Genomic DNA, 12,718 nt, shown 5'->3' with positions numbered 1-12,718 from the left:
CGCCTTTGGAAAGTATTCAGACACCTTGACTTCTTCCACATTTTGTTACATTACAGCCTTATTCTGAATTAAATAAATAAAAATCTCAGCAATCTACACACAATACCCCATAATGACAAAGCAAAAACTGTTTTTTTTACATTTTTGCAATTTGTTTTATAAAAATAAAACAGAAATACCTTATTTACAAAAAGTATTCAGACTCTTTGATATGAGACTCGAAACTGAGCTCAAGTGCATCCTGTTTCCATTGATCATCCTTGAGTTGTTTCACCAACTTAATTGGAATCTGCCTGTGGTAAATTCAATTGACTGGACATGATTTGGAAAGGCACACAGCTGTCTATATAAGGTTCCACAGTTGACAGTGCATGTCAGAGCAAAAACCAAGCCATGAGGTCGAAGGAACTGTCCTTAGTTTGGAACCATCAAGAGTCTTGCTAGAGCTGGCCACCCAGCCAAACTGAGCAATCGAGAGAGAAGGACCTTGGTCAGGGAGGTGACCAAGAACCCGATGGTCACTCTGACATAGCTCCAGAGTTCCTCAGTGGAGAAGGGAGAACCTTCCAGAAGGACAGCCATCTCTACAGCACTCCACCAATCAGGCCTTAATGGCCAGACGGAAGCCACTCCTCATTAAAAGGCACATGACAGCCAATTTGGAGTTCACCAAAACGCACCTAAAGTGCTCAGACCATGAGAAACAAGATTCTCTGGTCTGACGAAACCAAGATTGAACACTTTGGCTTGAATGCCAAGAGTCACGTCTGGAGGAAACCTATCACAATCCTTACGGTGAAGCACGGTGGTGGCAGCATCCTGCTGTGGGGCTGTTTTTCAGTGGCAGGGACTGGGAGACTAGTCAGGATTGAGGGAAAGATTAACGGAGCAAAGTACAGAGACATCCTTGATGAAAAACTTCTCCAGAGCGCTCAGGACCTCAGACTGAGCAAAGGTTCACCTTCCAACAAGACAACGACCCTAAGCACACGCAGGAGTGGCTTTGGGACAAGTCTTTGAATGTCCTTGAGTGGCCCAGCCAGAATCCGGACTTGAACTCGATCAAACATCTCTGGAGAGACCTGAAAATAGATGTGCAGCGACTCTCCCCATCCAACCTGACAGAGCTTGAGAGGATCTGCAAAGAAGAATGTGAGAAACTCCCAAAATACAGGTGTGCCGAGCTTGTAGCGTCATACCCAACAAGACTCAAGGCTGTCATCGCTGCCAAAGGTTCTGCAACAAAGTGCTGAGTAATGGGCCTGAATAGTTATGTAAACATGATATTTATGTTATATTTTATTTTATAAATGACCAAACATTTCAAAAAACCTGTTTTTGCTTTGTCATTATGGGGTATGGAGTGTAGATTGATGAGGAAAAAAACGATTTAATCAATTTTAGAAAAAGGCTGTAATGTTACAAAACGTGGAAAAAGTGAAGGGGTCTGAATCCTTTCCGAATGCACTATATGCAAACTTTAAGTCATGAGCAAACTCTCTCCTTCATTTTCACTCTATTTACCTATCACTATCTGACACAAACACTTGCACGAACACATGCGTATGCACACACATACACACACACACACACACACACACACACACACACACACACACACACACACACACACACACACACACATGACAACGACTAGTGGAGGGTATCTGACACAGTCATTACTCTAGTGTCCCCATGTCCCCGCAAGGTGGTCTTGGATTCCTGGCGGCTACACTGGACAGTGTCCTGGCTCTCTGCCTGACAAGCTGGCACAGAAAGAACAAGGGATGGAAGGAGGTGGAGAGAGGAAAGGAATGGAGAGGAGAGAATAGAGAAGGGTGAGGCAGGATGAAAGACTAAGATAGGGATAGAAAGGTAGCCAGGTCTGGGAAAAAATGTTAGATAGGCATTTAAAAATGTTTCATGTGTTTAATTGGGCCTTTTTTCTTCCTCTGTCTACTATTTGTCTCTACAGTGCTTTGGAAGAAGTCTGAAACTATAATCACGTCATAATGTCTAGCAGATCTACATCCAACTGCATCACTCAGCACAATCTCCATAAAGAGAGTGTAAAGGGAAGTGATTAAAATGTGTCTTCACACTGCAGTACGACAGGTTGAGAAATGCTGAACAACCGATACAGAAGCTGCTGATTTCTCCCTACACACGCAAACACGCAAAACACACACAGTGCTACAGTGATGAATGAAAACCTCAGCAACACGCGAGAAACACATTAACATCCTGGCCTTTGCAGAGTCGCTTGTCGATACGGCAAATGCACTATCTGCAACACGTTCAATTATACTCTCAAATCAGAGAGCAACTTAATCAAAAGCTCCCATCTAATTATCTTCGAGGTCAGCAGCTGTCGTTCCACTGTGGAAACTCTTCCTAAAACAGGGCCAGGCTGGGCATAGACCCACTGCAGAGGAAAAATAGCTTTTTCTCCTTTCTTGCTTCGTCCAAGTCCCAGAGGATGGTAGCTTCCAACTTCTAAAGACTATTTCAGTATGTGATGCCTTTTTATACTTACACACAAATAGTTTTGTTTGAGACAAAAAGGACGCCAGTTCTTGATTCTAGCTATCTAACCTAGGTCAGGTAATTCTCAGATAATTCTCACAATCTCGTGTTAACTCCCGTAGCTAACTTGGTTTTTAGCCTTCCGGATAATCTACTGTAAGTTTAACAATCAAACAGTCACACTACGCAACTACACACAGACCATGTTGGGTTGCCATAAAACACGCTATACCCTAGCCTGCTTACACTGCAGTTGCTATAACAAAGTTCATGCTAGGTTTATTTTGGGGCATGATGTGAGCAGGCCTGGAGATACAGTACCTGGAGTGACAAGCCAACAGAAACACACAACAAGCATTAAAGATTCACCGTTTCAACATAACTCTACCCTGCACCCCCTCCAGAGTGATCTCTTCTCCTCTGTTGGTGTGTTCCAGTCAGAAGACATAGACAATGCAGGAGCACATTCAATGATGATCATGAAAGTGTCTTCTTCTCCTGTTCCAAAATAACAGTGCATTTAGCCAGAACACCATGCTGTTCAAGCCTTGCTGTTTGCCAGGAAGTCGGATGATAATAGTCCCTTTACAGTTCTCAATCACTCACCCACTCCCCCGTCCATAACAAATTAACAACGTTGGCAAAGATAAAACACAGGCAGCAAATACAACTATTTTCCTGTGAAGTAGCCAACAATATATCTTCAGCAACTCAAAACATGAATTGTGTCACACTCGTAGCTGATATTTCAGATATCCATATACTAAATACATTGAAGTTGGAGAGGCGTCAAATGCCCACTAAAGCTAAATATAGTTCTAATGGACTTTCTTAAATGCACTGAGAAATTGTTATGAGTGTGAGCCTCTTCTGCCATCTGCTTGGTGCTAACTGGCTCTCTTTCCCCTGAATTAGACTGATGATGCATCATCAATGTTGCTGTATGATGCACAGTATGCAACTACACAAATATGTGTGGGAGAATCTCTACACATACAGTTGCCTTCTGTAGCCCTCTAAAAATACCATCGTGAATATGTTCTGATGCAGTGAGAGTCTGACGTAAAGCTTGACCTTTCGAATGCTAATTACAAATATATCTTTCACAATACCTTCTTTCATACAGATGTTGATTATTTCAAAATGTTATTTAAGCTAGATAAACACATTTAATTATTTGTGGTGATTCACCATTGGAACTTTGTTAGCATGCATGATTATGTTTCATCAATCCGACAAAATAAGCAAAACAAACAAACTTTAACTTACTCCCACAACGTTTTCCAACTCTTGAGCAACACCATCTCTTCCCAGCTGTACGGTATTCTACCATTCTAGTTCTAGTAATATTCTAGTTCTAACCTGAATACGTGACCCCAGACCACTGCAACCAATTCACTCCCAGCGGCTCCAATGATATTGTCATGGCTGCTCAGCACACACCCCACTTGGGCCACTTAAGGACCCTCAGCGGTACCTGTGGCTGGTAGAGTGGTCTCTCATCAAAGTCTCCTCCCAGACAAACAGCTCTCCATCCCAACCAATCCTAATGACCAGGGCTGGGGCTGTGGAACAGAGCATTAGAGGGGTCTAACGAGACAGGTCTATCCCAGGGTCAGGCCCAGAAAACAGGGAGAACATGGCGAGAAAAGGCCGAACCAACCTGGTGTGTGCTGCCGGACCAACCTGCGGTTCTCTTCATTGGCATTACAACTGTTCAAACACACACACACCAGGAACAGCAGAGCACAACGGGCAGGTTTTCTCCACAAGCGGACAAAGGAGAGTGCCTCCACTTTCTGACCACAAGCGATCGAATAGAAGAGATTGGAGAATAAGAGTGAGTGAATGTTCACGAGAGATCACAGACAGACACTACTAGGAGTTTGATAGACTAAGCACCCACCCGGGGAGTAGAAGAGAAGAGTTGCATATACGCTGGAAGGGCTTGAAAGGTTTGGCAAGAGAAAGGAGGAGAAAGATTATCCTGACTGACAGCTCCATTAGAGACTCTACCTGGGCTTTGATCATTTCCTGAGCCCGCTACACAGCTCAGTACAGCTCAGTCACACACACACACACACACACACACACACACACACACACACACACACACACACACACACACACACACACACACACACACACACACACACACACACAGCTCAGTACAGCTCAGTCACACACACACACACACACACACACACACACACACACACACACACACACACACACACACACACAGCTCAGTACAGCTCAGTCACACACACACACACACACACACACACACACACACACACACACACACACACACACACACACAGCTCAGTCGGCGCAGGCAGCAAGCACCAGAATCCACAAACAGCAAATCTGACAGGCTCCGGCCTGCTGAAATGGCCCCAGCTTCACTGTGATCAAAGCTACTCTCTCTGATGGCACAGGCCCCCATCTGTCTCCCCATAACACTGAGGCTGCCAGTCTGCTCTTTATACACTAGGGAGAGAGGGAGGGGAGGTAGAGAGAGGGAGTGAGTGAGAGAGAGAGAGAAATGGGGAAATAAAGAGAGAGAAAGGGGGAAAGAGAGAGTGAGATATAGGGGGAAAGAGTGAGATAGAGGGAGGGAGAGAGAGAAAGCGAGAGGAGAGAGATGGGTAAAAAGAGAAAGAGAGGGAGGGAGAGAGATAGAGTTGGGAGAGAGAGAGAGAGAGAGAGATGGGGAGAGAGAAATAGAGAGAGACAGAGAGGGGGGAGAGAGACTGTCACTGAGTGAATGTGAACATTTCTTTCTCCCAGTTTTACAGTATGTAGGAGTTAAGAGACAAAAGAGCTTGTTTGATGTTTGTTTGTTCCTGTCAAATTCATCTTACTTCACTAGGTATCTGAGCTACACCATAATGCCTTGTACTAGCAACTCTTACTGGAGTGTCAGCTGTGATCACTGTTAGAATGAACTGTATAGCACAGGAACAAAAGTATGAATACATACACAGAGCATATCAAATATAAAGAAGCACACACATGTGCACATTCTCACACACACGCACACGCACACGCACACAAACACAAACACACGGAGGGTAGTGAACAATATACATCACACATACCCATTGGAGGCCTTCCTTAATCTGGCCCTACTACAAGGCTAATGTGTGAAAGGTGAAAGGTCATGGAGTAGAGCAGCGACGCTGGCAACAACCCCGTCATAACTGCCAGTCTGACCCCTGACCCCTAACACTCTCCAAGTTCCTGACACCACACTGCAAATCTGCTTCAGGTCATTAACACGATAACACTATTTTTATATAGGATATCTGTTGTGAGCTGTAGAGTGGATAGTCCTTCCAAGCCAGTGGATAATTCCTCCAAACCAGTCATGGATATTCCCACCAAAGCAGTGGATATTCCCTCCAAACCAGTGCATGGATATTCCCACCAAAGCAGTGGATATTCCCTACAAACCAGTGCATGGATATTCCCTCCATAGCAGTACATGGAAATTCCCTCCAAACCAGTGCATATTCCCTCCAAACCAGTGCATATTCCCTCCAAACCAGTACATATTCCCTCCAAACCAGTGCATGGATATTGAAAGGTCTTGAGCATATAGCAATAGCATTATCACTTCCTGATGTGCATGGTAAAACAAAGAACACTCTATGTCCTGCCTCCCCCTACTCTTGATTTCTCTGCAGAGACCTCATACAGTATGACCTCTTGGACCTCTTCCTACACACACACACACACACACACACACACACACACACACACACACACACACACACACACACACACACACACACACACACATCTATTCCACAGCAGTGAACCCTATGATTGCCTCTCCTCAGGGGGTCAAGGGGTGGTAGTGTTTTCCATCCATCCATCCATAGTCAGCCACCAAGCCCTGTGGCAGACTGATGTCACTTTGACAAACCCAGTATTGTTTTCTATACTGTACTAAAAAGTATGAGTGTCATTTAAACAGTTTGTTTCAGTCATGGTGCAAATATGGTGCTCAAGTTAGCATGAAATCATGGAAGTGAATGTTTGTCTTTACCTACTGGTTGGTAGCCCTGCCTCTTGGGGCCTCCGAAGGGGTTTCGGCTGCCTCCAAAGGAGCCTCCATCGATGGATCCATATGACATCCTGTCCTGATGGTTTTGGGTCTGTCTGGAACAGAGAGAACACAACAACCTCAGTTGGATTGGTGGATGTACTATATGGATCTGAGTAGGCTTTCAATATTCCTGGTTGGTCGATTCCAGGAATCATCAGGGAAAAATATGGACATTTGTGATGTGGGAATCTGTGTGTGTACATGTGCATAAATATAAGTGTGTGTATGAACTGAATCCCCGATCCCACAGTGACATTATGCATCATGACTCAGCCTCCCCCTCGTCTATAAGGAGGTGTGTAAAACATCACTGAAAAGGTTAAAGAATGCATAGTGAATGTTCATTCTATCCAAGACATGGACACACAGGTGACATGATGAGATCTATGAAGCCATGTGTCTACCAGCATCACAACCAAAGGTCACATGGTATCATGATTTCATAAGCTGTAAGACATTCAGCCCTCTGTGAGTAGTAGGCATTGAACTAAGTAGGCTTGTAATTGTGTTCTAATATCATTGTCCTGCTACCCTTTTGTGGTATTGAAACGAGTCTGGTCTTGTCTGGCACCCGGGTCTGGGTGATGGAACACTGGCATTCATGACTGTCTCATAAGGGTGGCAAAGGAACAGAGAGAGAGGGAGCAGAGAGGGATAGAGAGAGGAGATGGAGAGAGGGGTAGAAGGAGAGAGGGAGACAAGAGAGACAGAGAGAGGAGATGGAAAGAGGGGTAGAAGGAGAGAGGGAGAGGTGAGAGGTGAGAGACAGAGAGAGAGAAGATGGAGAGTGGGGTAGAAGGAAAGAGGGAGAGGAGATGGAGAGAGAGGAGAAGGGGGGATTCAGTCCCATCTTCAGTGGGAGACAGAGGATCAGATTCACTGGAACCACGTGGTCATTTAATCTGATTCATTTTCATAGAGCAGCAAGATGAATTACTGTTGGCAGACAATAAACGATCTCTCTCTGCTCCTCTTGAATCCCAGCCCAGTCACTAGTCACTGTAGTGCCTGGTGCTCCAGCCTTCTGAAGTGTGCATAGGCAATCCGTGCTCTCACTCTGAGCAGTACATAAAAATATACAGATTTTCAGACCAACTTTCTCAGACACATTCTCTTTTCTTCTCCCACATTCTATATAGGAATGTATACACACTTGTATGTATATATATATACCACACACAGAAACACAACACACACACACACACATGCTCAAACACACACATACACGTGTGAACACACACACAGACACAACCCCCCCCCACCACCACACACACACACACACACAGACAGATCCTATATGTGTCTCTCACAGTACAGCCAGTCACCCTTGTGAAGAGTGAGGTCAGAGCAGAGCCGATGACTGCATGGTGTAGTGACACAATGAGTGGATGGTGTCCCACTGTGTCATTACTCATTGCCTTAGTGTTCCTGGTCCCTGCACCAGCTAGCCCCACGCACCCCTGGCCGTCACCCAGCCTCTCCCTCTTTGTCTGGCCTGGTGATGTCATCAACACTCGCCCTGGTCTCTGACTCACAATAGAGCTCTGTGATTGGCTGAGCAGGGAGTGTGCTGACTGATACATCACTCCCCACCTTGTCTCTGAGGCTGGTGGTCCTCTATAGACATGGGGTTCTACATGAGATTGCTTAGTACTACTACAGTAAATCTACAGTACTAGACAAAAGGCAAATAAAAATGGAATGAAATGTGGTTGAACATGATTAGGATATAACATATTTTCAACTATCAATAATAAAGCAGCCATGAGTTCCCTGGTGATGGGAGCGTCTCTCTCTCTCTCTCTTTCTCTCTCCCACTCTTCCCTCTCCATCCATCTTTCACCCTCTCTCACTCTCTCTCGTTCTATTCTCTCTCTCTCCATATTCCTTTTATTAATTTGTCGGCATAAGAAGCGTCTAATTGCAGCTCAGGCAGAGAGAGCCAGAGAGCTTTTCAAACAGCCCTCGGAAATCAAATTAATTGTTTTATGAGAGAGATAAGTCTAGGGTCAATTACACATCTTACATAAAGTTGTGAGATTAAATAATAATGGATTGAAAACCATAGGGAAATGTGTGTGTGTGCATGTGTGTGTGTGTGTGTTTGTGTACGCACGTGTTCAAATCAAATCAAATTGTATTTGTCACATGCGCTGAATACAACAGGTGAAATGCTTACTTTACAAGCCCTTAATACTTATTTTTATTAAAACGGCATTGTTGGTTAAGTAAAAAATAGAAACATAACAAATAATTAAAGAGCAGCAGTAAAATAACAATAGTGAGGCTATATACAGGGGTACCGGTACAGAGTCAATGTGCGGGGGCACCGGTTAGTCGAGGTAATTGAGGTAATATGTACATGTACTGTAGATAGAGGTAAAGTGACTATGCATAGATAATAAACAGAGAGTAGCAGTAGCGTAAAATAGGGGGTATGGGGGGGACAATGCAAATAGTCCGGGTAGCGATTTGATTAAATGTTCAGGAGTCTTATCGCTTGGGGGAAGAAGCTGTAAAGAAGCCTTCCTTTTGGAAGGTGAACCTTCACCTTCTGAGGTCCTGAGTGCTCTGGAGCAGGTTTTCATCAAGGATGTCTCTGTACTTTGCTCCGTTCCTCTTTCCCTCAATCCTGACCAGTCTCCCTGTCCCTGTCGCTGAAAAACATCCCCACAGCATGATGCTGGCACCACAATGCTTCACCGTAGGGATGGTGCCAGGTTTCCTCCAGCCGTGCCACTTGGCATTCAGGTCAAAGAGTTCAATCTTGGTTTCATCAGACCAGAGAATCTTGTTTCTCATGGTCTGAGGGTCTTTAGGTGCCTTAGATGGAGGACACTGTGTTCTTGGGGACCTTCAATGCTGCATAAATTTTTTGGTACCCTTCCCCTGATCTGTGCCTCGACACAATCCTGTTTCAGAGCTCTACGGACAGTTCCTTCGACCTCATGGCTTGGTTTTTGCTCTGACATGCACTGTCAACTGTGGGACCTTAAATAGACAGGTGTGCGCCTTTCTAAATAACGTCCAATGGATTGAATTTACCACAGCTGTACTCCAATCAATCTCAAGGATGATCAATGGAAACAGGATGCACCTGAGCTCAATTTCTGTTTAGAATATGTATGTAAGTAAAGTTTCTGTTTTTTTCTGTATTTCTGAAAACATTTCTAAATGTTTTCACTTTGTCATTATGGGGTATTGTGTGTAGATTGATGAGTATTTTTTTTATTTAATCCATTTGAGAATAAGGCTGTAACGTAACAAAATGCGGAAAATTTCAAGGGATTCTGAATACTTTCCAAATGCACTGTACCAATCAAAAGTTTGGATACAGCTACTCATTCCAAGGTTAGTCTCTTTGCTTATTTGAGCTGTTCGTGACAAAATATGGACTTGGTATTTTTTTCGGGAGACAGGAGCAGGAATGCGTAATAGTTTTTTTTATTAAGCCCAAACTACTCCGTAAAGGCATGGGGACGAAGACCAAACAAACACTATACAAAAACACAGGGTTGAAAACCAAACAGAAGAGCGAGGAGTAAATAATAACACACGCGCACAATGATTAACACACGGGACGAGACCCGTAATCATCTGCGCAATCCACAATGGCACGAAAGCCCAAAACACACAGCACAGGTACTCACACGCGCCAACGGACAATGTAACAAATAATCGACAAGACCATTGAAACCAAAAGGAACATATATACAAATACTATTGTGTTAGTTCATAGTTTGCATGTCTTCACTATTATTCTACATTGTAGAAAATATAAAAATAAAGAAAAACCTTTGAATGAGTAGGTGTGTCCAAACTTTTGACTTGTACTGTATGTATATATATATATATATATATATATATATATATATATATATATAAACTACTGTTCAAAAGTTTGGGGTCACTTAAAAATGTCCTTTTCCATGAAAATATACATGAGGTGAGTTGCAAAATGAATAGTAAATATAGTCAAGACGTTGACAAGGTTATAAATAATGATTTTTAATTTAAATAATAATTGTGTCCTTCAAACTTTGCTTTCGTCAAAGAATCCTCCATTTGCAGCAATTACAGCCTTGCAGACCTTTGGCATTCTAGTTGTCAATTTGTTGAGGTAATCTGAAGAGATTTCAACCCATGCTTCATGAAGCACCTCCCACAAGTTGGATTGGCTTGATGGGCACTTCTTACGTACCATATGTTCAAGCTGCTCCCACAACAGCTCAATAGGGTTGAGATACGGTAACTGTGCTGGCCACTCCATTATAGACAGAATACCAGCTGACTGCTTCTTCCCTAAATAGTTATTGCATAGTTTGGAGCTGTGCTTTTGATCAATGTCCTGTTGTGGAAGGAAATTGTAGGAGGGTATGGCATGGCTTTACAAAATGGAGTGATAGCCTTCCTTCTTCAAGATCCCTTTTACCCTGAACAAATCTCCCACTTTCCCACCACCAAAGCACCCCCAGACCATTACATTACCTACACCATGCTTGACAGATGGCGTCAAGCACTCCTCCAGCATCTTTTCATTTTGTCTGCGTCTCACGAATGTTCTTCTTTGTAATCCAAACACCTCAAACTTAGATTTGTCTGTTCATAACACTTTTTCCCAATCTTCCTCTATCCAGTGTCTGTGTTCTTTTGCCCATCTTAATCTTTTATTTGTATTGGCCAGTCTGAGATATGTCTTTTTCTTTACAACTCTGCCCTGAAGGCCAGCATCCCGGAGTCGCCTCTTCACTGTTGACGTTGAGACTGGTGTTTTGCAGGTACTATTTAATGAAGCTGCCAGTTGAGGACTTGTGAGGCGTCTGTTTCTCAAACTAGATACTCTTATGTACTTGTCCTCTTGCTCAGTTGTGCACCGGGGCCTCCCACTCCTCTTTCTATTCTGGTTAGAGTCAGTTTGTGCTGTTCTGTGAAGGGAGTAGTACACAGCATTGTACGAGATCTTCAGTTTCTTGGCAATTTCTCGCATTGAATAGCCTTCATTTCTCAGAACAATAATAGACTGACGAGTTTCAGAAGAAAGGTCTTTGTTTCTAGCCATTTTGAGCCTGTAATCGAACCCACAAATGCTGACGCTCCAGATACTCAACTAGTCTAAAGAAGGCCAGTTTAATTGCTTCTTTAATCAGAACAACATTTTTCAGCTGTGCTAACATAATTGCAAAAGGGTTTTCTAATGATCAATTAGCCTTTTAAAATTCTAAACATGGACTAGCTAACACAACGTGCCATTGGAACACAGGAGTGATGATGGCTGATAATGGGACTCTGTACACCTATGTAGATATTCCATTAAAAATCCAGCTACAATAGTCATTTACAACATTAACAATGTCTACACTGTATTTTTGATCAATTTGATGTTATTTTAATTGACAAAAAATGTTGCTTTTCTTTCAAAAACAAGGACATTTCTAAGTGACCTCAAACTTTTGAACGGTAGTATGTGTAATAGATATATATCACACACACACACGCAAACCAACAAGAGACAAATAAGAAGATAAGATAAATATTTTAACACTGATCTGTCATTGAGCTTGACATAATATGATCAGCACTGCAGACTGTCCACTGTCCCCAATGACTCTGGTCACTGAATATTAGCTGTCTTTATACTAACTACTATTATCTATCCTTGTCCCAGCAGGCGATTCTGCCCTTCATCAGCCCAAGACCCAGCCAGCTCAGACAAAGAAATGTCTGGTCTGCTAACTAGTGATGTCATCTCAGACATTCTGATTCACATTGTGATGGATGGGTCCTTTCTACTTTACTTCCACTGATTCATTCTTATTATGTCATAAAGGGTCCGGAAATATTATTCAGATACAATTGCATAGATGTTCTAACCCAGAAATGTATTTTGGAATGTTGCCCAGTTCCATAATGTGTCATAATGACTCCTGGCCTGAGTCTCTGGGTCTGATGATGGTTTCAGGTCAGGATGGACACAGCTCTAGACTGAGGATATGGTGTAGTCAGTGAACATGGTCAATATTCACTCCACACAGGCATCATCATCATCATCAGAAAAATCATTAAAGATCTGGCTCA

General features: G+C 43.2%; 1 protein-coding gene across 2 annotated transcripts in view; it reads right to left on the bottom strand.

Annotated features, from left to right (window-relative positions):
• LOC115176842 (t-SNARE domain-containing protein 1-like) overlaps window positions 1-12,718 on the bottom strand; it is a 150,652-nt gene that overhangs the window by 119,077 nt on the left and 18,857 nt on the right. For both annotated transcript variants that reach the window (XM_029737176.1, XM_029737175.1), the window contains exon 2: window positions 6,584-6,696. In XM_029737176.1, the coding sequence (XP_029593036.1) occupies window positions 6,584-6,671 (88 nt within the window). In that variant the 5' untranslated portion in view covers window positions 6,672-6,696. The remainder of the gene's footprint in view (window positions 1-6,583; window positions 6,697-12,718) is intronic.

Source organism: Salmo trutta, chromosome 37 (genome assembly GCF_901001165.1).
Source record: "Salmo trutta chromosome 37, fSalTru1.1, whole genome shotgun sequence".
NCBI classification, from domain to species: domain Eukaryota; kingdom Metazoa; phylum Chordata; class Actinopteri; order Salmoniformes; family Salmonidae; genus Salmo; species Salmo trutta.
This window is presented reverse-complemented; position numbering and strand designations above follow the sequence as displayed.